General features: G+C 44.8%; 2 protein-coding genes and 4 non-coding genes across 7 annotated transcripts in view; 4 read left to right on the forward strand and 2 right to left on the reverse strand.

Moving 5' to 3' along the window:
- LOC122572454 (apoptotic protease-activating factor 1) overlaps nucleotides 1-22881 on the reverse strand; it is a 46886-nt gene extending 24005 nt beyond the window's left edge. Inside the window, exon 1 of the mRNA XM_043737454.1 lies at nucleotides 22823-22881. The gene's annotated coding sequence lies outside the window, so the exon portion shown is untranslated. The remainder of the gene's footprint in view (nucleotides 1-22822) is intronic.
- Trnaa-ugc lies at nucleotides 14404-14475 on the forward strand. Its single transcript has one exon. It is a non-coding gene; the product is annotated as a tRNA-Ala (tRNA).
- Trnal-uag lies at nucleotides 21550-21629 on the forward strand. The gene has a single exon. It is a non-coding gene; the product is annotated as a tRNA-Leu (tRNA).
- Trnaq-cug lies at nucleotides 22187-22258 on the reverse strand. The gene has a single exon. It is a non-coding gene; the product is annotated as a tRNA-Gln (tRNA).
- Trnaa-ugc lies at nucleotides 22691-22762 on the forward strand. The gene has a single exon. It is a non-coding gene; the product is annotated as a tRNA-Ala (tRNA).
- Nucleotides 22882-22894: 13 nt separating the features above from the next.
- LOC122572485 overlaps nucleotides 22895-27073 on the forward strand; it is a 67683-nt gene continuing 63504 nt past the window's right edge. The window contains exon 1 of one of the 2 annotated variants that reach the window (XM_043737467.1): nucleotides 22895-23105. In XM_043737467.1, coding sequence (XP_043593402.1) covers nucleotides 22895-23105 — 211 coding nt within the window. Of the gene's footprint in view, nucleotides 23106-23760; nucleotides 23890-27073 lie in introns of those variants that run through there. The other variant, XR_006318465.1, reaches the window with a different exon arrangement.

The raw sequence follows: 27073 nt of genomic DNA on the forward strand, positions 1-27073 counted from the left end.
CCTTTTATGTTAATCCCGTGTCCGAATGGTTCTGCTTGGCGTACTTCACACACGACGCTCTAGCTTACACGCGTAACCAAAACGAAACGCTCGTTGTGTATGTGTTGCGTATACGCGTGTGGAACAATGCACGCGTCTCTATACGAATTGCATGTAAATTCGTGTGCGAACTTCTACGCGTCACGGAGGGTTCGCTGGGGACCAACAACTATGTATCGACGAATTTACGAGGAAACGGACGGTTCTCTGAAACTCACGATGCTCGCTCGTCGCGTTATGTCGTCGCTATGCTAATTGGTGCAATTAGCATAGTAAGTATCGGTAAACGAATACGGGCCATCACGGCGCTGTGACGTACGATATTGACGAGGGGTAGAACGACGATATCTGTCGTGACATCGACCGCAATTAGACCCCGGTACGACTGACAAAAACCATTCTTTTCTTCAACTCTTTGTCGCTTTTCTGACTAACGACGTGCACGACGTAATCCTCTCGTTTGAAAAGGGACAAATAGAACGAAGACCACCGTTCCGTTTGTCACGTGCGTAACTTTACGAACGTCACGCGAGACACTCGTAACGGTGTATTTTAACGAGAAAGAGAACTAAATAAAGAAAGAACGAAACATACATCTGGCGAACGTCATGAGAAGATAGAAACGTTTCGTCATTGTAATCCCTAGCCTGTAAAGTCGCTCGTAATTTCGCAACAAGCGAAACACCGTACTTCTAGGGAAGCTGTTCGCAGCCTTTGTTCGAAGACACTCAGGAACAGGGTCGAGTCTCATCAGGATTTTCGTGTGGCCGACATTAGGCAAACTCCACCCACCCCTGATTTACTTAATCGACGGGGATAATTAGCATGGCAACTGGCGCGATAGCACGTCACATTCAGTCGCGAACGATATTCCTCGTCCCCTGATTTTCCCTGGTGGGCGCGTTACACCGAAATCAGGCATTCGTATGTAAACTTTCGACGATCTTCCCGCTCTACGAGCTCGGTCTCGATTTTGTCGATGGTCCGGCGAGCATCGAGGTATCCTCTCGATGGCTGAGAAACGCGTCCACCGAGGGACTTTCCGAGCGGTTTACGAGATATACAGTCGCTGGAACCGCAGCACGAGGCCAACGTAGATTGCATCATGGAATATAGATGGGAGAATAACTTCTCTCTTAAAGGGAGACTGAGAGAGGTTGGAGCAGGGGTTCGCGACGATTCGATACGGAACGTTTTCGGGCCACGAGTGCGTTTAGTTAAGTCATTCGCAGGGATTATGAATCCGACACGGCTCGTGATCCTGACGAGCTTTTTCCTCCGTGGAAAACAAGGGCTGAATGTAGCACGATGACTGGTGAAATCTCGATAGACGAATATCCATTAAAACGATCGAACGATATGTACCTAACTACCTTGCGTTACAAAGTGTAGGTTTAGCAAGCTCTGTAGGAAGGGAAAATTTGCCAGACATTCTCGAGAATTTCATAAAAATAACGAAAGTAAACACGAAGGGAGATTACGCTTGGCTACCGTTACAAGGGAAGTGCTCCTAAATTTTACATGCCCACCTTCGTTCAACTTCCAACCACGTCACAACACCCTGCCCTCCCACCGGTTCATATTACATCCAGGTTTTTTCCTAGACTACGCGATATACAGATTGGTTAATTATCCTTGGCCCCCGACGCGCGTGTCGGTGTGTACGCGCGCATCACTCGAAATTACGAATTAAAATTTCACCGTTTACACCGGCGCGAGAGTCGGGGGCTTTTACGAAAAGTGCGTGGACGTTGTGAAATTCCATTTCTCGTGACGGGGAAACACTCGTCATGGAGCTCGTTACCGTTTTACAATGTGCCGTGGAACAGGCGTCGCGTATCGAAAAAAAATGAAACTCGAATGGTCGTAATTTTCGGTGCTACGCTATGCGCTAATGCATTTCGGGGATGCGCGATCCGCTTGGCCGCGAGGCTGGAATAAATCGCGCGAGCTATACACGGGGACACCGGCTGCCGGCCGTCAATAAACAACAAAGTGTAACTGAAAAATAAAATCTGTGTAAAACGCGCGGATATGGCACGCGCTGTATCCGCGTGATGCCTTGATGGACGGCGGCGAGAGCTGCACCGATCGAGGCCCGGCGCTCCGATTACATGGGGGGACACTTAACAGCGAAGTACCGGTCGAAACAGCGGTCGTTTCATTGCGAAATGCGGTACACCGGTATGCGGCTGCATGCGCGTTACATTGACTGATTGAGTGGCATTGAATTGAATCGAGGGTGGACGTAGGAAGGGAAACTGGCAAATGCCTGCCCGTTGCAGCGTTGCATCGACCTACGGCTACTATCGAATCCCCTGAACCTCGTGTAATACCCGTCCTCTGTCTCTCTCTTTCTTGCTCTGTGTGGGTTTGCATGTGTATAAAGCGTACCGTGCGCTCTTTCTTTTTTCGCGCGAATTCGTGTAAGCCTGGGCCGAGCGGTACATGGGGTCGGAACGCAATTACACCTGAGTAATTGCGGAAGCGAAAGAGAAAAAGCGGTAGGCTGTAGGAGAAAGGAAGAGAGAGAATGAGTTCGCGGTTACAACACGGCTGCTCTCCTGTGCTTCTAGTTGACGCGTTATCCACGAGCTTCCCGCCGCAGGGGTGAGACGGAGCCGCTTTCCGCGTGTTTGCGTAACGCCGGCTGACGGAAAAATGAAGGGTGAGCCGCTGGTGGAACGCTTTTGTCGGCACGAGGCATTGATCTTTGAGGGAAAGCTCTTTGAACGAAGGTGTTCGCGGTGGGACGAGGTAGCTTGCGCGTTTCGTCCACTACGGACCACCATTATGCGATGAACATAATAGTTTGATGAATTTGAAACGTTGAAAAAGGAAGGTTAGACATAGCAAACACGAGCAACTAGACGTGTATGTATAAAGAAATAAAGTAAATATACAAACAAATAGATAAACAAATGAATCAGGTACACGTACTATATAGCGTATATGTAGCATCGATGATTTACGTACGATTACGAAGCGATACTTCTAATCTGATTTCTTTTTATGAACGAACAAATCGATATCCTTTGCGTTGGAATCGGCCGGTTTATCACCAACGAAACGAGTCGATATTTCAAATGATTACGGGCTTGGAGGCTTCGTGCGAGCAGTACACAAAGCTGTGGTAATTAATCACAGCGTTCCGGTGAATACCGTCTAAAATTCAGCGAAACAATCGAGGGAAGTTGCGCCCCTGGTATATGCACAAGTGCCATCCACAGGCAAGTTGGGGCTTCGAGCGCGGCAGCGGCCTTCCAATCCATCTGTAAACTGTCCACTTTGATGGGACGACAATCACACCCTGTTGTAACGAAGCTTCGCGGCGGTATTGTCTCGTTTGCGCGAAATTGTAGTACCTGGCCGTTCGAATGTATCGGGGCGGGTTTCCCGTTGAAAATAAAGATCACTCGGCGTTGATTGCGCCATTGCGAAGTAATCGAGGCACCGGCTGGCGATGGATACCAGCCTTCGGTCGCCACCCTCATCTCTCGTTCTCCGTTGGTACGCGCGTTCCTACGTCGCTATTTTTTCCTCCCTTTTCCTTGCTCTTGTTGTTGTTGTTGTTGTTGTTTCAGTTTTCCATTTACTTTGTTCTACCCCGTTCCATAGCCGAGGAACGAGAAACGTGGGCGTAGAGTAGAGAGCCCCGGTACTTCGATTAACGACGATATGCTACGAAAATTGCATCAACGAGCGACAGACGCGTGGATGGACAGCGTCGCCGCCCCAAAGCGAGGGCGAGAGCCTCCTACTGGAAAAAATAATGAAAAAAGATTTCCGAGGGTGCATCCGGGAATCAATTTTGACGTGCTCTTGTAGGCATTTCCCGTTAATTAGAATAATTTAGGAACGTAATAAAATGCTTCTGCACGCACGATCGACTAATAGGAAAGTAAACGGGCGATCTGATTCGAGTCGGACAATATACGTCTCTATTATTTCGTTGGTTGCGGTGCCGGCCATCTCTGCCGGTCGAATTCATTTAATTAAAGAGAGAATTAATACGAATGCCGGTCGGCTTCGAACGAACGAAAATAAACGATATATCGCTCGTTAGCTGAGTACCGAGGCTTCATAATCGTATCGGGTTCCTAATGAACGGAAAAACAGCGTTTGCGCGTTTTAGTTCCGAGCCCCGGCCTCTATTTTAACGAAGTTCCCGATATCACTATAATTTTGTCTACTTGTCGACGGCGCTCGATATTCCGCTAATTCGATTCCCACACAAAAGAGAGCGACGGCGGCGGAATGGTGCGCAGGTGTACACAGCCGTGTACCGCGATAATGCAACGCGCATCGCCGAACACGTGATGGCGGGAAATCGGTAAATCAGAATGATCGATACAGCCGATCAGACGAGGCTAGGATTACGGCGACGCGATTTGTTCGGCAAATTATACCGGCAATCACTGACTGTCCCGCTTAATCGAGTCGTTATGGCTTCCTATATAACGCTGAAAGCCAATAAAATCGCGGCCATTCGTTTCGGGGATATATCGTTCGGACGAAACGGGGGAAAAAAAAAGGCTCTTACCGATCGAATGACCGACAGACACGAGAGGGGTATAAAAATATTTTTAATTGCGAGTCCTTGGCCGCGTGGGATCGCATTAAACGCAACTTGCCGACGTGACTAACGCGCTTGTCCGGTTGAAAATCGATCGGGCATCGTGCGTAGCCTGGTCAGCGTGATTTTCAAAATGTTTGAATCGACCAAAAACGGTTACAGGGATTTTCTGTGATCGCGTAATATTCCTATAGGTCTTGAGCCGACGCCAGAGCGGAAGGTTTTCCCAACGGGAGCAACAAGTGTCGTATTCCTCTTATTTTTCGCGTCGCATATATAAGAATATATATGTACCTACCTAGAGAAGCTAGTTGAAATTTAGTGGGCAGTAAAACTTTCGGCGTATATCTCGCAAAGTGGCGGCATCCATCTTGGGAATGGCCGGGACGGTACTACGATTGCCACCACGAGGAAAATGCAAATTGTCGAATATTTATATGCGACGCTGTTCGGGAATGATTTGCATGTCGGGTCGAATTTCTCCACCGTCGTTGCCGTTCTTTATTCCTCGAATACAGAGTGCCATCTAATCGTCGAACCGAGGAAAATCTTTCCACCGTATATTTCCGCTATCTATCATTAAATGGAAATTTCTCCCGACAGAGTGGAATATTTCAAAGAGTAGCTCTAATTAGATCATCGTAGGTATCTATTTTGTTTGGTCTTTTACTTTTTTTTCTATTACAGCCTACGATCTTGCGATTACATTATCTCCGTAATGATAAGGTATCAGGCTCTTAATTTCAATACGCTATTTCTAGATCAACCGTTTCTTACTTCGTCGCATTGATGCATCAAGTGCAAGAATATATCGCGTCATTCGAACTATTCACAGTGCTTGGAAAGTATCGTTCAAAGTCCTCCAGTCGACTAGATATACAAACCCTGACGTCGTTATTTTAAACCAAGTAAAGATTATCTAAGGTTCACAAAAGGTCGTGTTAAAGACATTTGAAGATTATAGAGGGTTATATAAAGGTACTTTAAAAGGTTATGAAAGGTCGTAAAGTGTCATACGAGGGATATTTGTAGGCCAAGAGAGATCGTGACCATGTCACATCAAAGATACTCAGGGACATGTGACCCAAGCGATACGTGTTTCGTATGATCGAGAAACGTGCCTACTATTTCTACGTAATATTAGTATTATATTCTCGAAAATACTGTTATTTCGTCTTAGAAAAATTTTATATTAACCACGAGAATTCCTGATTCAAAACTGACTACGAATTTCCAACGAAGTTTATATTGTTTCACGGCGTACAGTAAAAGCACAGAAGCACGATATGACTTAACGCGGCAACAGTTGCGTTACCTCGCATACCGAGCGAAACCGAAGGGCAACAACGGTAAGCAGCGAAAGCAACGACGCCGATGTTGTATGTACAACAGCCGCAGCTTTCCCATTTTCCGCGACACCATTTCCGCCGCAATATCGCGCGGCCACACACGCCCCATGCATTATGCAACGAATGATATACACACGATATCGCGCATTATGCGAGCGACAGATGTAACAGTCTGTTGCGCTCGTTGCCCGCGACTTACATTTTCACCGAGACGTACGTAGTCTGAGTTCTACCGCGAACCGCCACCAGTCAACCAGGCTCTTCCGTATTTCCTGCCATTCCTCGTATTCGCTCGCAAGTTTACGAAAGAATCGAGCACGCCAAACAGTCGAGAAAGCTCGAAGAAGTACGATTCGGATTTCAAGTACTTGGTCGAAAAGCGCGGAAAGCAGGAGAATTTGCATGGGCTCGCATGACATCGCGTATCGGCTGGTGTAAACAGGTTTGCATATGCAATCGTGCCGTATGTCGCGGCAGCTACATATATACACACGTTACATATGTATCTATGATATATACAGATTTATATATATACACATATATATATATACACACACACACATATATATAACATCAAGAAACACGGGATCAGCTTGTACATAATTATGGTTGGTACACACGCATCGCCTGTCGATGTCTGCACATAATGTATGTACCTACATATGTATAAATATACGGACAGGAACCGACACACACAGTTGCGCAGGCTTGTGGGTGTGTTGTATATGCATAACGATTATATGCCTATTAGAGGAATACAGGGACGTATACATACATACAATATAGACACAGGAAGGAAGAGGAGTGGGATCACGGGGGATAGTACCATTACTGGTATTGATGAGCAACTGACCGGAGGAATTGGTTCAGCATGTGTGATCGATCTAGCTAATCTCCCTTTGCGGCCGGCCAGATGCTAATCTTCGATCGATATCTCGCTGTGATACGATATTGCGTTAGCGCGGGCAAAAAATCTGGAACTGCTGCAAACTGTTAGATACCATATCTGGCAAGCTACTCGATCCAGCTAACTTCGTGCTCGGTGGGGTATCGATCGATCTACGATGGCTTCTGCGATGCTGGAAACACTTTGAATCTACTCACGGCCGACAACTTTGACCCTATTCGCCGAGGCTATTAATGGCATTCGGGAAACAATTTTACCGAGCGGTAGATGACGACGGGCTTCAGGTCTCGTTTCAAAGAGACGGTTACCTATCGATAAAGCGTTTATTATTGCCTCTATAGTATCACTCGATACAATCGTAATGCGTTCCACTGTAAAAATTAGGTGGATTATTAGACATGTGTTACGCGTTGCACAAGGTTAAAAAGTGACACGGCTCGTTTTTTCGAGATCGTGCGAAATAGAACGTGTCGATTATACCGTTGATATCCACGCGTGACCAACAGCCTCGAATTACTGCTACTAATTAACGCGTGTGATACCCCTTCAACGAACGTTTGCCACTGGAAGCGCTCCGTATAAACTTTTACGGCAGCCGTTTACACAGTCTACGGTTTCTTTACGACGGTTCCATTACACTTTTCTCATACGAGAAATTGGAGATCAAGGGTGCATGAAAATTCATCGTGGGCGTCGAGTCGAGACGACCTTGCAAATTCGTGGCAGAAGGCGAGCAACTCGCCTTCGTCAAGAACCAGGAATACCCGTTAATTTTTAATAATAATCGTTCCTCGCTTCCGCCAGCGGCTCGCTTCTGAGAGACGAAGCCAGCTAGAAAGTCATTAAGCTTACATCGTCCACGTGCCATCCACGATCCTTGTGGGGTGAACGAGTCCTCACCTGGATATGTGGATGTGCAGAAGCTTATTATGCAACGGGTGCGTGAAGGATTGCGTCCATTGCGTAGGGTGCACCCCCCTTGCACTTTCGTCGAGCGGAACGGACAAGGTACTTTGCTAAATTAAAGCGCGAACCGCACGCAATTCAGGCTCGCGCATATGCACGCACGCGTCAGACGCACGCACGCACGTACGCACGCATGTTGCGTACGTTTCCACACGTTCGTATTCGCTCGTAGACGCGACCTACCTCGCTCAGCTACCGAGAAATTTCGAGCTTCCCGCGTCGCATGCTCGTCTCTGTAAATTACGCGGTGCATTCTTCACCTTCTAATCGGAGTTCGCGCGCGGAACGCAGTTACGCGATCGTCAGATAGCGCCAGTAGTTTGTCCGAGGGAAGTATAGATGTTTGTCGGGGCAGTTGTTACGCTAAATAGAATCATTAATTAACAGTCGCATAGCAAGTATCGTTAAATTTCGTCCGGTTATTTTATCGCGCGAGTTTATCGAGCGAATTGTCCGTACAATTTGCGCGAAGTAACCGGGTTATGGGTTAATTTATCGCTGTATGGAAAAGGTTCTCGAATAATTTGTCCCTAATAGACCATCGAAAGATTTATTAAAAATTCATGTATGCGATCGTTCGTTGGCGTATCATCGATCGTGCTTTTATTGTCGGCTAATGCGGTGTGTGATCGCGGTGGTGAGCACGAAGGGTAGCCGAGGAACAATGAAATGAAAAGCTAGATTTACTTTATTGCGCGCAGGTGTTGTTGTCCGTAAATTATCCTCGGTATATTAATGCCGCGTTGTATACCATCCACGAAAATAAATAATCGTCTTCCCGTGCATCGTCGCTCCAACTATTATCATAATTTTACGGTCGAGTGCGCATCGAGTGGATCTACGTGTTTCTGAATCGTCACCGAACGATTCCACGCGCATCGTACACCCCGCAGAACAAATAACGCAATGGTTTAACGGTAATTCGATGTAATCGCGTTTTATCGTTCAGCATTTAAATCGAAATACAGTTTGTTGTCTTTGTGGACTTTTAATCGAATATCAGGCGCCCACCTCACGATCCCCTTGTAAATCCTGCTCGAATTTTCAACGAGAGGAACGAACTTGGCAATTGTATGGCAATCGATTAAAATATTTTAATTGGGGGCGCTTGCAGTTGGACGTCCTATAACGAATGACTCGTATCAGGGCTGATTGTAAATTAAGCGCGAAACCGCCGTTGATTGGTTTAAAATCAGATCACTACGAATCCGTTCGTCGGTCAGTTGGATGCATCTATCGTTTGTGTGCATCGGCTAGGAGCGAAGAGTGGCAGGAATGCATCGCGCGAGGGAGAGTGCAATAAAGGGTGGCTGCATACAGAGAAACTTCCCTAAAATGAATTACACGGGCGTGGATCCGTTGCCAGGCAACCTTCCTCTCTTTTCCTCTCTCTTTCTTCCCTTTTCTCTCTTTAACCGTAATGCACTCTGCGCCGCCACAGTTTTTGTTTGTATTACAAAATCACCCTGTCACGGACGCATCGTGGCCAGTGATCGGGGAATTTGTAAATTCTGGGTCGAGCCCGGTCAATTGACCCATACCTAAAGCAATCAACCGCGTTAAAAAAAAAAAAAAGGGTGGGCGGAGGAGCGACGAGGCGCAGTTTTTATATCGACACGTTTTACACGAAAGCCGGCGAGCACCGTGACACCCAGGAATTTACCACTTGTCGTTCGCATATCATCCACGATGACATCATGCAATTACGAGGCTGAAATTTATTCCGGACGAAATTTACGTTTTTCATACTATTCGACGAGTTACAGTTTACGTACGACGGGCGATAAATTCGGCTTGACAAAAGCCCCGTGTCGAGATCGTTTCCACAGCGGCAGGTATGTTTATTTTCTCCTTTCACAGAGACTTTGAAGATTTTTGCCATACGTCGAACGAGCAACGGCATGAGAAGAATACTGGAACGTGCGAGGGGTTCGAAATGAATATCCTTTTTGGTTCCGGCTGCACTCGACACCGAGTTCCCACAACTCGCCCCCCCCCCAGTTTCACGGTTGTAACTGCGATTTGCTGTTTCGCGAGCTGGCCTTTAAAGTTTCAACCCTAAAAGTGTTTCACGCTTGGTATCACCCATTGATCGAATTTAAAACTGATGCGTAGCCGAGCTACCCGTTCGGGTGACATCGCTTTGACACCCGGATGTACTGATTTTACAAGCAGGCACGCGGCGGAAACGGATTCTGCCAATGAAATTTAGGGTTGAAAAAGAAGAAAGAATGAGAGAGAGAGAGAGAGAAACAGACAGAGAGAAAGACATACGAATGGAAATTTTCGCAAACAGAGTAGATACGTTCGAGGGTCGTATTTATCTATTCGCACAATGTCTCCGATGATAAGCGTGACGAATCGCTAGAAATCGTTTCTCATCCCGTAACGTTGTATCAATTAGTCACGTCGATGTTAATGATGAAACATTGCAAATAATGAAAACAATCGAGATAACATCTGCGAATGAAAGCGTCAAATAATTGCATTATAACTGTAGGATTAACGATTAGAAATCGTGACGATCAATTAACGATAACGAACAATAAAATCGTTCAAATGCATTGATAACGATCTGGTTTCCAACATTAATACCCGGAATGGGGAATATAAGCCCGAAAGGGGTTAGTTCAGGGACTTCCGTTGGCGGAGGTGGAACTGGGTTTCCAGGTAAACGCGATATAGGATTCCGCAATGGCAGACGCGTTCTTAGACCGACGGCGATTCCGTTGAACCGGTCATTTTCGAGAAACGCGAAAGCCTAGTAGAAGGGTAACGGTGTTGCATTTCACCATAGTGTTCCGTAAGAATTCTGCCGAAGCGCACCGATATATCGGATTCATTGCGCAATTCGACGAACCGAACTGCCATTCTGCCGATCGATACGACGATAATTCCACCGATTCCCATTTCCGAGTTGCTTTTTGGGCTTGGTCCAAGTCTCGTTCGAATAAGAACCATCCATAGAAATCGTGGAAATTGAAACAGTATACCGTCGATAAGACGCATCAATCACCGTGCAAATAACAGGCAAAGCCGATCTGGTTCGCGCAATAAGCAACGGCAGACCCGCGGCGATAAAACGACGCAATTCGAATAAAACGAAACGAAAGGACCTTAGCGGTTCGACGATTATTCACGCTATGGCCATTTGTTATCGGCAGATTATTCGCGCAACGTATTGACGAATGGATTAACGTCGGGTTTGCTCAACGCAGCAGATAAGGAGCCGATAAGGGACACGTAATTGCGACGAAACGGCTGCCGACACTTGCCGCGGTAGGAGGTCTCTATACAGCGGCGTCGTTCTCGGTCTTCTATCGCCATGTCGCCGAATCGTAAAAAGCTTGGCAGCCACACGCTTTGCATACGGCACGTCCAATCGCAAAATCGGATGTCACGTTTCTACGTTGCCCGTTCGAACGTTTTCTTATCATACACCGTGAGGCTGTTCCGGTTGTTAGACACAGACGTTTCGTTTATTTTATTCGGCCGCGTTTTACTTTATTTCCATCGACGGTGAATAGGTTTCCCATCGGGGTTCGGGGATTAAGTAAATCTGGTCACGTTGGACGAAGAAGGCGGAACGAGCGAGTGTGCGCGAGCTGGAGCGATGCCCGCGATGGATACGCGTTATCTCGTATCGAGCCCCGGCGTTTTATCTTCCGTGTGTAAAGAAACGACCCCGAGCTGATACCGAATGGAAACTCGAAGACGGACCGTATTTACAGAGAACTTTTCTCGAAGAGAAACGCGCGTACAAAAGAGCCTCTCTCACCACGGGCGGCCGGCTACTGCAGTTTACTTTCGTGTAAACACCGAGCTCCCGCGAGTCCCAGCCTGTTATCGCAGGATTATTTCTTTCATTCGTTCCCGACTTAAGGATACTAAGAATAAAATATGCACGGACAGGGCTCTTTGGGAGCCGCGTTTCTTCAGTACCATTCCCTCGGTCGTTCTTCGATAATTAGCCCTGTTAATTGCGAAATATCGTCTTTCTTTTTCTTCCCGCTTCGCAACCACGCCGCGTATACCGATTTAACGAGTGAGCGAGTGAGAGAGAGAGAGAGGAGCAGAGAGAAATGGTATTAAAAGAATGTTTACGAGAGACCGGTTCTGGTGTTAAAGTATAATAGGACGCATGCCTCTGGGTGTCTCTCTTTCTCTCTCTCTCTCTCTCTCTCTCTCTATCTTCCTTTTCTAAGGCTGCCGGGATTAATATCGCTAATTGTTAGTCTCAAAGGATGCGAAGTATGTCGGCTCGAAAGTCTGCAGGGGGCTAAGGCAACGACTTGGAAAATTAAGGATTAAGACTTCGGGGCTAATATTGCCTCGTCTTGTATGAAACATGGACGAGCTTGCTGTAGGTGGTAATTCGGAGAACAAAGGGGTTTTTGTTCGGCTTAAGAACGTTCTCGCGAACGAACGTTCGAACAAGTTGATACAAATAATGTTTATCGCACTAGCGCGAATTCTGTATACGCGTCTTAGGTATAGCATTTCTAGATAGAAATGTGTTTCTTAAAAATGAACGAGAGTCAAAAATAAGAGTATGAAATATTTTCATAACGAGAAGGTACGAATGCATGTATATATGTATAAATATCGGGAGAGACTTGCAAGATCCGTCATGTTTTTAAGATGCGTCTCGACGTATTGTTTTAAAACACCGCGCTATCATTCTCACATTACTGTTTGCTTTGCCTTTGGACTTCCAAAGAGGGAGATTCTCGGATTTATACGATAAGAATGCTCGTTCTTATTCGTCTGCCTCTAAAATATCACATTTCACGTATCGGGTTACGATTTATCAAGTTTTTAGGCATACAGAAAATTTAAAAGGGGGATATCAGATTGCAAGTTGCCGCGTTGTCAAAAGAATATTGACTTTTTCGAACCTACTACGACACTGAGCGTTAAAAAGTTTGCATTAATTCAAAAACATTAGTATCAGAGCCACGAGTAAATATTGGCAAAAGACTCTAGATATTAATAGAGGACAATAACAACATTACTGAATATCTTTATATTAAATATTATCCAATTTTCCGCTGCAACCGGTTCGAGCCACAACGTTACGCTTTGCGAAAAATATAGTACGATCGTTAAGATGTATCCTGTATACTCGACGCGAAGTCAAGTGTTACAGACTACTGTTACAGACATCAACAGACATAATTAAGAATGTATCAACGCGTAATGGATGGTAGGCGCTTATCAAGTTCTTTCAGCCAGTCGAAACAGTCCGGTCGCGTCTGGCTCCGCCAAGAGACTTTCTTCTTCTTCTTTCTTCGCGGTAAAACCAGCGTCATTTATTATAATGCCTCCGGTCTGCGCCATACATATAAACATCTTGGCCTTTAGAAAGCACAGGGAACGGTTACTTTCACTTATACCTATTCTATGTATTCGCGCGGGTACCGTATCGCCTGTGTAATGCATGGACCCATTCAAAAGGTGTCGGATGATCTGGCGAGTGTTATTTCCACGGTCACTTTCCTAGCAAGTTTTCTAACTTGCCCTATCTCTAAAAGGAAGGTCTCTTGTATACGTCGATGGGATTTGTGGGATCTTGCCCGTTGTAAACCTATCATTTTCCTCGCTACGAAGGTTATAACTTTCCTCGTACGTCAACCAAAAATGATACTTTGATTAAAGATCCTTAGATATCTTTAGAACTTGGGGGCAAGAATAAATCTATGGCAGAAAGATTTCTAAAATTATCAACCTGTCTATGACACACCGTGCACGTAATTGCAACGTATACGCGAGAATTGAAATGTTTTTTAAACGAATACGAACCGAGGAAGGGGGAAAAAAATGCGGGCGAAAGATAAAAGTAACCGGTGCACCGGGTGATAGATCTTTATTAGAGGTCGGTGGTGCATAAGTCACGCGACGGGGGGTGACTTTTAGCCATCCTCGTAATTCTTTGAGCACGTACGCCAACCCCATGCGGATGCGTTGCAATAATGGGACGCAATTGCGGCAAATGATCATCGGTTTTACCTCAGGGCCACTCATAATTCGTGGAACAGGTCTTTACGTGGATTATATAGCAGACTGAAAATCATAGTGATGCAAGTTAGTGAACTACTATTTTTCGTAAGATAGTGTTTCAGTTCCATTAGTACAAAGAAGTTCAACAGAATTTTGGAAAATATGTCGCGATGCAAAATAAAATTATAACTTAGCCAGATAGTTCTTTCAGGGAGTGTACAACGTGAAAAGCTTGTTCGAATTTTGACTTACATGGCTATGATTCTCAGCTCGCCATATGACGTCGTTTAAATTGCACATTGTATTTTCGAACACGATACATCTGTTAATAATATCGGTCTTTTATATTTGCAGAATTAGCTCGGCAGAGACAGCTGGCTCCGTATTCGTAATAATCGATAATCGAAAAGAGTATATACGCATACATTCGAACATGTGTTTCGATGATTTAGGTAATTGCATTAATTTAACGGGAATTGTTTACAAATGTATTATAATTATTGATCGTATATGGCTTTATGGAGTTTGCCAATAGTTTAGGATATAAAATCATGTACAATCATCACGGGGATGTAGCTCAGTGGTAGAGCGTTCGCTTTGCATGTGAAAGGCCCCGGGTTCGATCCCCGGCATCTCCAATTTATTTTTTTTTTCTCCGCTACGTATGTTTCTTTTTTTTTTTTGCTTTTCATTACAGTAATTCGTATTGAGATTTGCCGTACGCTACAATTTTCCATTACAAAAATATATACAAAGTAACTTAAATTGTAAATTAGCGTAATTTTCTATTTATACGTAGGCATAAACACGTGTTGCCAGGATTAATCACAGAGTAAAATCATTGACACAAATGTCATATAGAGAGACAAGAAACACCGTAATTATGGCATTATAGGCAATCTCGGGAATAAGAAATATGTAGGTTATTTTTCGAATCTCGCACTTATACTTTGATTTTTGCGCAATTTAATCTTGATTACCAATAAATCAATGGAAGAAAAAGTAGAAGTCGGTGGTTTATGCAGTGAAATCTGATATTCGCGTAAAAAAGCACGGAGTTAAATTGAAATAACAGGAAGCTGCGGAGCACACGTATAATCATCGATTCCCCTCGAGCGTGCGGTCGTCCGGTATCAGCAATCAAAAGTTTCCTCTCCGTTTTTTCTCTTCTTTTCCATTTTTTGCCTCTCTTTTTCTTTCTTTTCAGAAGCCTCGCAACTGCCGTCCATCGACCGGACCGACATTTTACGTTTCACGAAGCCAGAAAATCGCGAAATTCGCAAGGATTTTATTAAGGTTTCCCGATTTAATTTTCCGAGGATACAGGACACTACTATTAAACGACCGGAACGCGTTTCCCGACGTCAACGCGAGCCAGTAATACAATAACCGTGTTGTCACGCTGACAGAGAGGCAATTTTAGGATTTCAGTCAACACAGCCCTCGAGAAACTCGCGAAACAAACGTTCTCTACGCGTTCAAAACTAAATTTTAATTACTCTGCGTCGTGTGCTTCCGAGCAATAGCTCGTCGAGCCACGCTCGCGAACCTACATAAAGGGAAATTCTTTTCCTGCGTTCGATTAAATACCGAGACAAATCGTTCGGACCGTCACGTTTCTTTCATCGGTGGAAAACAAAGGCGAAACACCAATGGATATATGTTCGCATATCGGGAGGTAAACGGGTTGAGGGATCTCGGAGGATGAATGCCGATCGAGCGCCCCGAAGGGACCGATGCTCGCTTGTTCGTTCTCGTTCGGATGCCTTTTTCCCTTTCCTCTCGCATGTTCGTCTCTCGAACAGGAGAATCGATCACGTTATAGTCGGCAATGAAATCGAAAAGAGAGAAAGAAAGGGGAAAAAGAAGCAAGAAAAAAGAGGAAAGAAACGATAAAAGAAAGGGTGAAGCAGAAAATGCATATAACTGCAGAATCGTGTTGAACGCAGCGGAATAACGCGGTTTCCAACTTCGACGTTTGAACGTTTCCTAATCCGATTAGCGCAAAAACTGCATCCCATTGCAGTGGAGCATTGGCGTTACGAACCGCGTGGCGTCTCTCTGCGCGAAACCGTGTACCACGCAGCCTGCACCGCCTGAAACTCGGCTGTACGCAGACTGCACGCAGACTGCACGCAGACTGCACGCAAGCAAGCCGCGCGGTTCATTTCTCAAGCTAAACGCATTTATCGGTGATGCACCGAGGGAGAAAATCAGAGCCCTGCGCCTCTTGCCGCCGACGTCGTACAGCCATTGTCCTCGCGTACGCGTCGCCGTTGTGTTAGAGAATGCCGTGGCGAGGTGCCGAGCAAGGGGCTGCGTCGGAGGGTTCGGAGTGGAAGGACAGGGAGTAGAGGGTTGCACGCCATTCCTTCGACATTACGTCATACGTCGATTCTCCGGGGATTCCCACGGCGTCAACCCACGCCGAGAAACTTCGTCGACCGCATTCAGCAGGTAATACACCGCCGTTTTGCACTTATCACTGTTATTAGGCATATTAGTCAGCCGGTGGAGTTACGTACACTTTCTTCCTCGTAGGATACCAAGTTTTCTATTTGCTTTCATCTGGCAAGAGTTCTCTATTGGTTACCTATTGGAAGAAGGAAGAGCTCGCGGTGTTTGTGCACGCGAAGAAAGTAGGTTTGTTGGTAGCGTGTAATATGTACGAAGAAAATGAAAGTTACGAGATCGATTCGCGTTGAACGGAAAAATGGAATCGATCGAACGAACGAATTCCACGGGTTCGACGCTGGCAATCGTCCGGTAAGAGCCATCCTGCTGTAATCGTTTTTCCACGTTCCAACCGAATCGTTGCTGGGTGAAGAAGTTTAAACAAAAAACAAAGGAGAGAGGGAGGAGAAAGGGAAACTGTGAAAAAGGGAACAAATAATGGAAATGGTGTCTCGCTTAGGGGTAATCGTCGTCGCGTGCTCGCAGAGTAAAAATGGGGCTGCCGCGGCTGATTAATCATCGGCAATCTCGCGAGAGCGCGTCGAAAGGACGCGGCCATTAAAGGCAAACGACGAGAACTTCGTCACCGGTCGGCGTTCGACGATCGTGTTCCGGGGTTGAACGAGTTATTTTTTTTCTCTCCCTTCGCGCGACGATACGTGGCAGAAGGAGAAACAGAGACGAACGAGTAATTTAATTGAAATTCCCCAACCGTGCCCTCACCAGCGGTGGCGCAGAAATTGTGGAAAAATCGAGTCATACGATCGCCGGGGCTGCGTGAAAATGGAATTACGGCGGAGAAACGAGGTTTGTCCGATGATGCAGGTGAACGCCGGTTTCACGAGGGATCGAGCAACCGAACGTACAAAGGGATGAAAAAACATAGACTGGTCAGTCCATGGAAAGACCGGGGGTTTATAGGGACAAAATTTTTTTACCTTTAAATTTCAGCGTAAATTAGCCTTGCAAAATTACTCTCAATTACTCTACGCGATGCTCGCGATTGCGAGAGCTCGTTCGATCCCAACCATCGTGCGTATACAGAACGTTCTCGCTGCGTGGCCTCGAGCAGCTAGCGCAACTCGACTGAAAGATATCCTATCTACAGCGTACGTACGAGTTTGCCATACGTGTGTATGTACATATGTGTAAACGCGTACGTACGGTGTACAAATTGGTCGGCGTACAAATTGATCGATAATCTGACCGGTAATCGAGGAGTTTTCCGAAACGTTGCGTTGATGGCTCGTACAGCCGGAAATATTATAGTCGGGCGAAATCAGCCTCGAAATACCGACGGGACGGTGATCAAGGGTCGACCACTTATAGCGCAATTTGTTTTAATTAAAAATCGTCCGCGCCTGCGGTACAATGAAATTCGCATTATACGCGACGATGCACGGCGATATACGAATTTCGTTAGCGAAAACGCAACGTGAGATCGATAGCGATACTATACCGATATCGCTGTGTGGTATACCGTCTCACGAGTCGATGAGTCGCGATATTAAATGTACTGGCTCGGTGTTAATTATGAATCCATAGGAGCACGCGAATTGAACGATCGTATCGCGGCGGAGGCCTCATTTCGATATGCACATTTTAATTAGCGCTTGACCGAAGAAAGGGCGATATCTCGGTGGCGAGACAAACAGAAACACCGTAATTCGATTCGGAAGGTGCAAATATTTGATAAGGTTGTAACGTTGTGTTACCAGAGGTTCGCCAGAGGCGTGGTAGCTTGTAGGTGGAATCGGTGCAATGAAGTGCATATAGACACTTCATCACCGCGCATCCGGAATCGCCGGAGGTCAGTTACGCGAAAATATTCCCCGTTGTAACATCGTGTTTCGGAAAACGGGAAGGCTGCCTTCGGTCCGGAAACACGCAAACTCCGCCTATAGCCTGCTTGTTTCGCCCATCTGAACCGTCTATTTCGAGTTTACAGCGGCGGAAACCCGAATCGAAACGGAGGTCAGTTACGAGAAAATATTGACTGATCGCGCGTAATGGCACACCCGAGCGCCAACAATAGAATCGTGCCTCAGCCTACGTGTACGTAGCTATCGCGATGCAAAGCACACGTACCTGTACTCGTGCGTATCCATTCTCGTACCTATGTCTATGTACCTGTACATACACGTATATACGCAAATTCGCGCATCCATACATTGAAACATGCACGCGTTATCGCGTACGAATCACGAGCAGAGTCGGCTAAGCGTAGAGACGTGCGGCCTGATGTTAAAGCACGGACATTTCCTGGTCCTCATCAATTGTCATTAAACGACATGATTATTGCGCGTGTTGACGATTATTGCGGCGATAGGCCGTTACCGGAATATCCAGGGAAGCCCGTGGTCTCATAATGATCGATGCTCGATACGTACTCATCGAGTATTTCGTTAATGGCGGGGACATTGTGTCGAGCGATGTGCATGGCCTCGCGAAAATGCCAAAAGCCCTCTCCCATTGACCGTTAACGAGCCGTTTCGAGGAGAACGCGTTTTATCCAAAGAGTCCCTTTGGTTCCGTTTTCCACATGATGTCACGGCGGTTGTTATCAGGGCGCGACCATCGATCAATGACCCTGTCGATAAATCGCCAATGCGATAACATCCAATCGGATTATTTCGCGGTTCGCTGATTATTTGAATTTTTCCAGGTGATTCTTGCACGACCACGCTAATGACTTCAATCGTTCAGGGAAAGATCGTTTAACGCGCAAAATGATCGTATCATCCGGTTAATCGTTAGTCGGACGAGAGATGAATTTGCGTTACCGAAACGAACGAACTGTAAGTCACGAAACAGAGCACCTGTACGTACGTCGAGTATATTATCCGGCTACGAGAGCCTGTTCCCTTCGCTAGGTCCGATGATTCGCCGAAAATAATAGATTTATCATCCCCAATTGGCTTCTAGCAGTTTATTTCATGGGAATCCATGGACGATGAACGCCCCCGCGCGAGCCCCTCGTAACGCAACACGCTGATATACGCGCAAGGATTTTCTCTATGATATGCAACATGCGGGACGTAATTCAGTCGGTGCAAGTCATCGGGATCATCTACGTAGGACTACGATCGCCGCTAACGATCCATCATTTACCGCGACAGCCACGAGTATTAGGTTAAAGTGGCGGCGTGATTCTGCTAAACGCGATGCTAAACAGGTACCGCTTCTGTCGCGAACCTTTCCACCGTCAAGGAACAATATCGTCATGTATCGAACGATCAGTACGTACACGTTACTTGTCGATATCGACGTCGATCGTAACGAGCGTGCATGCGTAGAAGACGCTAACCGTACGAGGAAACGTTATGAAAATTTGTACAATGTGCTTCCTAGAGATCCAGTAGTTTGATAAATAAAAGAAAAAAGTGAATATATCCGAGGTAAAAAGGGGCGAGGTTATAAAACATCGGTGTAAAGAATACGAAATCGCGACATTTATCTTCTATTTTGCAGTATGCTCGTATCTCCAACCCCGTAACGAGGGGATCCTCACTTGCAAAGACCGATTTCGTCTTATCTGTCCGGCTTATCAGCTACAAGAATATTCACGCGAATTTATCGATCTGTCCGCAGTCGTTTCGGCAAGGCTGGCGTTTTCTTTCTTTCTCTCTCTAAAGCGTTAGTTTTACGCTCGTCGTCCCCGAGAGACGTGATAAGAAAAAAAAAAGACGGGGGGAAGGAAGAAGGAGAAAGAAGGAGGAAAAATAAGAAGACTCGAACTTGAAGTCGCGTTATGAGCATGAATTTTTATATTGAGATATTATCGCGCCGCTGCCGGGAAGGGAAAATAAAAACGAAGTTTCGTTTCGCGACCATAATGACGTACGTTCGTGCGTATCATCGCCGATTTCGTCGCTTCTTTTTCTTCCTTTCGTCGAGCTGAATGTGCAAGCGTACCTTTAAGAAAGAACAAAAAAAAAAGAAGAAACAGAAACTACACGCGAGAGTAACGACCGTTGAAATCGATCGTAAAAATTTTCGTTCCTCGTGAATTAAGTTTCTCCCCTCTTCTTAACGGTGGTTAGAGCCGTGTTACGCGAAACACGATGCTTCGTTGGATTACGCAACTCGTTTGGCAAGAATAGACGACCCGCGTGTACGCTGTTACACGTATAGCACACACTGTCGGCAGAATGCGAGACCACCTCTTTATCATGATGATAACCTGCGACGATCATCCGTAGGCTGCGATGAAAACGTTTAATCATTGCTTCACGATGGCTACTTCCTGCCTTAATTGCCCGTTTGTTGACTTAATTAATTGTTTCTAGCGCAGGAGAAGTAATTTCTGACGTACAAAAATAGGCTACATCGCGCGTAACATATTGCTGCGTTTTCTAGATAACGTTCCATGAAGCATAGAGACTTTATAATTACGTTTCTATTTAAGCATGTTTGAGTAAGAATATAAGTAGAAACGTAATCCAAACTTCTTTAAGACATCAAATTTATTTATAAAACTGGAATAACTATTGTTGGAAGTATTCTGCGCGGAATCATCGGAGAAGACGACAGTTTCTACAACTTTCTCTGATTTTATAAATAAATTTCTAAGAACTTCTAATTACGTTTCTACTCATTCTTACATTTGCTTTAAGATTTTTCATAGGCGAAGGAGTAACCGAGAAATATTTCCCCCCTCTTAAAATTATTTTAACAACGATCGTAGTTAGCCTGTAAATATGCATAGCCTATTATTTACTTAAAAAATATATTTCGCTTTTCCTATTTAAAAGCTGAGGTGGTTATTAAACGTGTCGATTCGTTTAATAAAGAGACGCGTGATAAAATCGTAATAGTCGATATATTAAAATCTCTAATATAAATCGCTAATTACTCTGCTATTGAACTGACCGAGACAGCACTTTCGTCTATTTATAACTACAGTTGTTATTATAAAAAATTCGAATGTAACTTCGGCTGACGATTACAAATAGCGGCAATAACATTTTGTCCGGAGTTTGTTTACCTTTGAACCTAGCAGACTAAAAAAACGTTGGTATACCAAGGCACAATAATATGAGTCTCTGTAGATCCAAATCTTTCATTGACCCATGTGCCGCTACAAAGGGATATCGGAATACTAGAAATTATTGAATCAAGATAGCAAATATGATAGAGCCTACTATTTAAATTTGATGTAATGGAAAATGTTTGCTGAGTAACACAGTAACTCCTGTTATATAATATATATGATGGTGTATAGGTTATGTACGGAGATAGAGACGAAAAGTTTTCGAGGCAGCGTGGCCGAGCGGTCTAAGGCGCTGGTTTTAGGCACCAGTCCGTAAGGGCGTGGGTTCGAATCCCACCGCTGTCAATTTCTTTTTTTCTTTTCGCTCTTATAATTAATGATAGTCGTCAAAGTGTAAGATGCACATGAGAACACATTTTTTTTTTTTTTTTTTTCATAGATGTATCCTATGTCGTAAAATTTATTATATTCACTGACTACAATTTTGTTAGATCTAGGAAGATATCGGTAATCGATAATTCACGATGTCGATCCTTTAGGAGAGCATCATAACGATAAGTAATGTAATTTTACATTGTTATGTCTCAGCGTAGCATACTGAGTATCAGTTAAAGCAATGCACACAATGCAAGTTAGTTTAAGCGTGATATGTAATAACTGCGTAACAGTATGGAGAGAAATGAATACTGTTATTAGTATTCATGTCACAGACATTTGAGTGTTAAATATAAACTTGCATGTACTGTAAAATATAATTTGTTATTTCAATAAAGCTAATGAACTAAAAACGTCGTGTAAATAAACTTAAGGGAATAAGTTAGCAAAATATCGAAGACATAGTTTGTGTCTATGGCTAAAATGGTTATGGTTAAAAATTTTGGTTAAAAAAGTCCAAAATTCAAAGGTCCCACCGAGATTTGAACTCGGATCGCTGGATTCAGAGTCCAGAGTGATAACCATTACACCATGAGACCTTCCAGAAGGGTTAATAAAAATATAAATCAAATGTGACCTTGAAACTGTAGGTCATTACTATAAATACAGAAATGTTACTGAGGCAAGGTCAAGAATCGATTCGATCGTAAGACAGCACTAAAAACTACAAGACTCTTATCGTATGTCCATCTTTCTTTAGAAACCAAATGAATAAACAATTAAATAAATAAAATCGTCAAAATATTTTAAATAGAAATGATCGATGCATGATTTAGAACGCCATGATTGTATCAATTCACTAACGTGTAAAGAGATCTTTCTCTAAGAACGACGAAAAATGTATTTATACATTTCAATGAAATCTTAAAACGTGTATGTAATTATGTTAAATAGGAATGAAAATTGTTTAAACAAAATCGATAATAATGATAGATATCTGTTCTTCAATTTGTTCGATTGAATTAAAAAACGGGGATGTAGCTCAGTGGTAGAGCGTTCGCTTTGCATGTGAAAGGCCCCGGGTTCGATCCCCGGCATCTCCAATTTATTTTTTTTCCTTTTTTTTTTTACTCTTTACAAAATATCCATTTAGACTTACTTACAATATCCCATTATTGGCAGAGGAGAACACGATATTCTGGAAGTCGCTCGATGTCCAAACATACGGGACGGTCATGTATTTTTTGCCGATTACACTTGTCGTATCTTGTATCGCTCGAATCTATTTATGGCGGTCGTCAGTCGACATTCAAAGTCGACGGTCGTATGCCTGCTTCGATTATAAATACGTTGTATATACACATTATGTTATATGGTTCAAATCTAATTCTGGCAGTCGTTGCTCGACATTCAAAGGCGACAGTCGTGTACCTGTTCCGATTATATGTACGTTATATACACGCATTATCTTGTATCTCTGTAATCTGTAGCATTCATTTTTCTTTCTTTATTTCTTTTACTTATTATCAAAATAATAAATTACTTGTTCTAGTTAATATCGATTAATATTATTAGTAGCGTTTAATTAATGTTATCGTGAATATTATTTCACTACAAGCATTATACTCGTAATATTTTGTAATTAATGATGTTGTTATAACGTACGCTTCACCTGTGAATTAAACCAATCAACTCCATCCAGATACATACATCGTTCAGTTCCTGACGAGTTAAACTCCAATCATATTGATCGGCTACAGAGATTGAGAAATTTATAAAAAATGAAGTTGATCAGATTGATTTGCGAGTGTTTCATTTACCGCGTGCCTCTTTTCTCATTATTTCACATGCACGCTACACAATTAAATGTTAACCATGATCAAACACGTTTCGCATAGCGCTTCGAAATGAGCAGCAACTACGCACTTATGGCACGTGATTGACTTCGCGATTGCGAACACGTGCAGTACGATTATCGACGCGATGCAGCGTACACCGATCGCGAGACGAGTCACACACCAAACGAAAATACGAGTAATACGAGTAGGAAAAAAAAGGAGAGAAAGAAGAATAAAGATTAGAGGAATAAAAAAGAATTCGTATAAGAAAAGCAAGAGGCAGAAGAATCGCGAGTCGTCGTATTCAACTGGATGGCCATGGCCGTATGTAAAGCGAGAAGCATCGGGGAGATGATAGGATGCAAACGAAGCCGAGCGAAGGAGATTGAATGGTAATAGTCCTCGATTCGTCATATGCAAAAGTTTCGTATAAACGAGTGAAAAGCGGTCCCCGTGGTCGAAGACGGAGAAAGATGGTATCGTTTGAATTGCCGTGCTCATCGCGCGGCCGGATACTTCGTATCTGTTCGTGACGATAAACGCGAAGAGAATAATCGCGTGAAATATACTGTGACAGCTTCTTTTTTTTCCCCTCTCCTCTCTCTCACACGCGTCTTTTTTTCTTCGTGCTTCCTTCTCTTCTTTCTTCCTATCGCGGAGTATACAACGTCGCGAACCGGAGAGTATTAATCATCGTACTACGGAGAAACGACGCAGTAAGGCAGAAACATAGCTCGGTTGTAACGTAATAGAACCGCCGATGAGTTGGTACGGTGCAAGAAATACACACCGATGCGGGAATAAAGGCCTTGATTGATCGGAGGTAAACGTGACCGTTTAAATGTTGCGGCAGTCGGCTAGGAAAGAGGCAAAAGACTCGGCCGATCGCGAAAAAAGATACGACCGTGGCGGCGGTGGCGGCACAGCTCGTTTCTTTTTCCATTGTTTCAAGCCAACCATTATCCACCATGCAAATTCATCGGCGTCCACTCTGCCTCTGGCTGTGCGCGTTACGTAAATCTATTTTGCACTGCCGGTGGACGGTCGATGCATCTCGATGAAAGAAAAAGGAGCGCGAAGTCATCGCGAAACGGTGACGTTTTGTAACTTGTCTTGTGAAACGCGAGGACCTTGAACAGGAATTCTAAAGAGAGGGACAGAGAAAGAGAGAGAAAAAGCTGGAAAATTAGAGAGTACCGCGTGTCGGATTGCGAACGCTATGGGACACACGCGAAGAAATCTAATAGAGTCGCCTAAATCAGCCGGCATTCCTCGCGTTATTCCCTCGAAAGGGAAAGAAACGGATCCCCCTTGTCGTTCGACCGTTATAATATTCTGTCCGGCAATCCCGTATCTATTTTATTCTGTCCCCGAGTCGCGGCGTAACTACGTGAAAACAACATAAAGAAAAAGAAGAAAATCACGTCGCATAGAGATATCGAGTTTTGACCCCGATGGGGTCAGCAGTGGAGCGTGTGACCATTTTGTCACCCTCGCGAAAATTTTATTTACGAATATCCGTTGATGTATACGGTGTCCGAGACTCGCGGATCGACATAAAACCATCCTCCACGTGCAACATGGTTCTTTTTCGTGTTGGGCGTGCTACAAACTTCCGGCTGAATTTAAATGTCCAATTGAACGGGACGTGGATTTCTCGTCCCTCGATTTCGAGCTCTACACGTTGGGTTGTTCGACGAGACACGGAAACGTCGTCCTCGACGTGGTATCTCGGGTCGTTGTTCCGTGAATTCGTGTCTCTTCGAGGCAAACAAGAATTCGCGTCACGTAGGTGTCTCCACTTCGCGTGATAAGTCTCCTCGAAGAAATTACGCGTTAATTCGATGCTCTCGCACCGCTGTATTCCTCGTTGTTCGCAACGACGGCAGGGAGAGGGTGCGAGCTGTTCGAGCCTCGATTGAATGGCGAGGGCGAATGAAACAGAGAGGAAAAGAGAGAAAGAAAAGGAGGAAAAAGGATTTAAAAGAAAAAGTCAGTCGGGTGTCCAATGGTACGAAGCGCAACGGGAAGTGACGAGCGAGGTGGTTAGAGGTGACTGCAGCAGAAATCCATCAGATGGAAGAGATCACGCCTGTCTCCATGCCCGGAACAATGACGCGGCCCGCAGACGCTTGTTTTTGTATTCCCGCTCTTCTCTCTTTCTCGTTCGTCCTTTCTTTTCCTTTTCTTCCTCTATTTTTTTCTTCGTCCTTTTTTCCCTTTTCCTTATTTTTTTCTACCTTCCACCCCGACTCCATCACCACCCCCGGCGCCCGATTCCACGCGGCACTGTGTTCCAAGCCGTGCAACGAACGGCCGAATGGGTAGGGGAGCTTTAAATATTTAGGCGGCTAATTTTCACGGAGGATTTTTAAGCCGACGAAGGAAAGTGAGAATTGAAAAGAAACGCGGTGACGCGGAGCAAGAAGAGGACTATGGGCGAAATGTCCTCCAGACTGAAATAATAATAAGAGGCGCCAGCGCCTTTAATCACGATATTAAACATTTACGATTGCTATGGCGTCCTGCTCTTAAGACGGCTATTCTTTTCTTCTTTTTTTTAACGCGGCCCCGATCCGATCTTCCCTTCTGCACAAAGACGACCTACTCCTCCCTGCAACCGCCAACGCTCACGCCACCTCTTGTTTATGTTTACGTACCTTCTGATAACCTTACGCGGAGATCAAGCCAGTTCACCGAGGCTTCCTTCAAGATGTACACCCCGTGAACGGTGCAACCATACGACCAACACTCGAGATTGTTGCCATACGGACGAAGTGAAGCTCGGGAAGAAGAGGGTGGGACCGTCTATCGCAGTTGTAACAGAGGGTCGAGAGCGAAACGAGAACTCGCTCAAAGAAACCGTCGTTGGACGTTCGAGAAACGCTTCATTTTTCTTGGCTGTTGCGCCATAAGCCACGAAGATTATGTCCAGGCTGATCCTAACTGTATCGATGACAATGGCGAAAGGCAGCGGCGAATCGAGCAGACGAGAAGCTTAATCTGGTCCTCAGTTTGTTTTGCTTTGCCGTGCGATTTGTCATCCATTGTCCGACCGAGTACGCTCGGCCCGCCATGAATCGTTATTTATGGTTTTCGCTTGATTAATTTTTGCCTCATCTTCGTGATACCACGGAATTGTCTGCGTCAAGCGCAGCCTTTCGTGGCTGACACTCGATTTACAAGCGTTTCCATTGTCGCTAGCAATTCTGTTTGTGAAAGTAACGCGGATGGTTGAAAAAATTCCCACGAACGAGCAAAATTTTATATCGGCTTCGCAACTAGCGTTGGTTTCGCCCAACCGATTGTTGGAATAAAAACTCGTTGAATTTAGTCGAAGGGATACCATCGGGCGCGAAGATCTCGTTGGGGTGAAATCACATTTTTAAGCTTCGATTAAGGTGACGATAACGCGGGGCGATAGCCTGAGAAGATAGAGATGAATTTAATATTCCGAATCCGGATAACGCGATTTCACCGGACGTCAGGCTTGAAACGCGTAAGCATTATAAGTACGATTTCCCTTTTCTGTTCGTCGAGGGTTGGATTGCTTCGTAGCCGAGGTATTTTCGAGGT

Source organism: Bombus pyrosoma, linkage group LG2 (assembly GCF_014825855.1).
Source record: "Bombus pyrosoma isolate SC7728 linkage group LG2, ASM1482585v1, whole genome shotgun sequence".
NCBI lineage: Eukaryota > Metazoa > Arthropoda > Insecta > Hymenoptera > Apidae > Bombus > Bombus pyrosoma.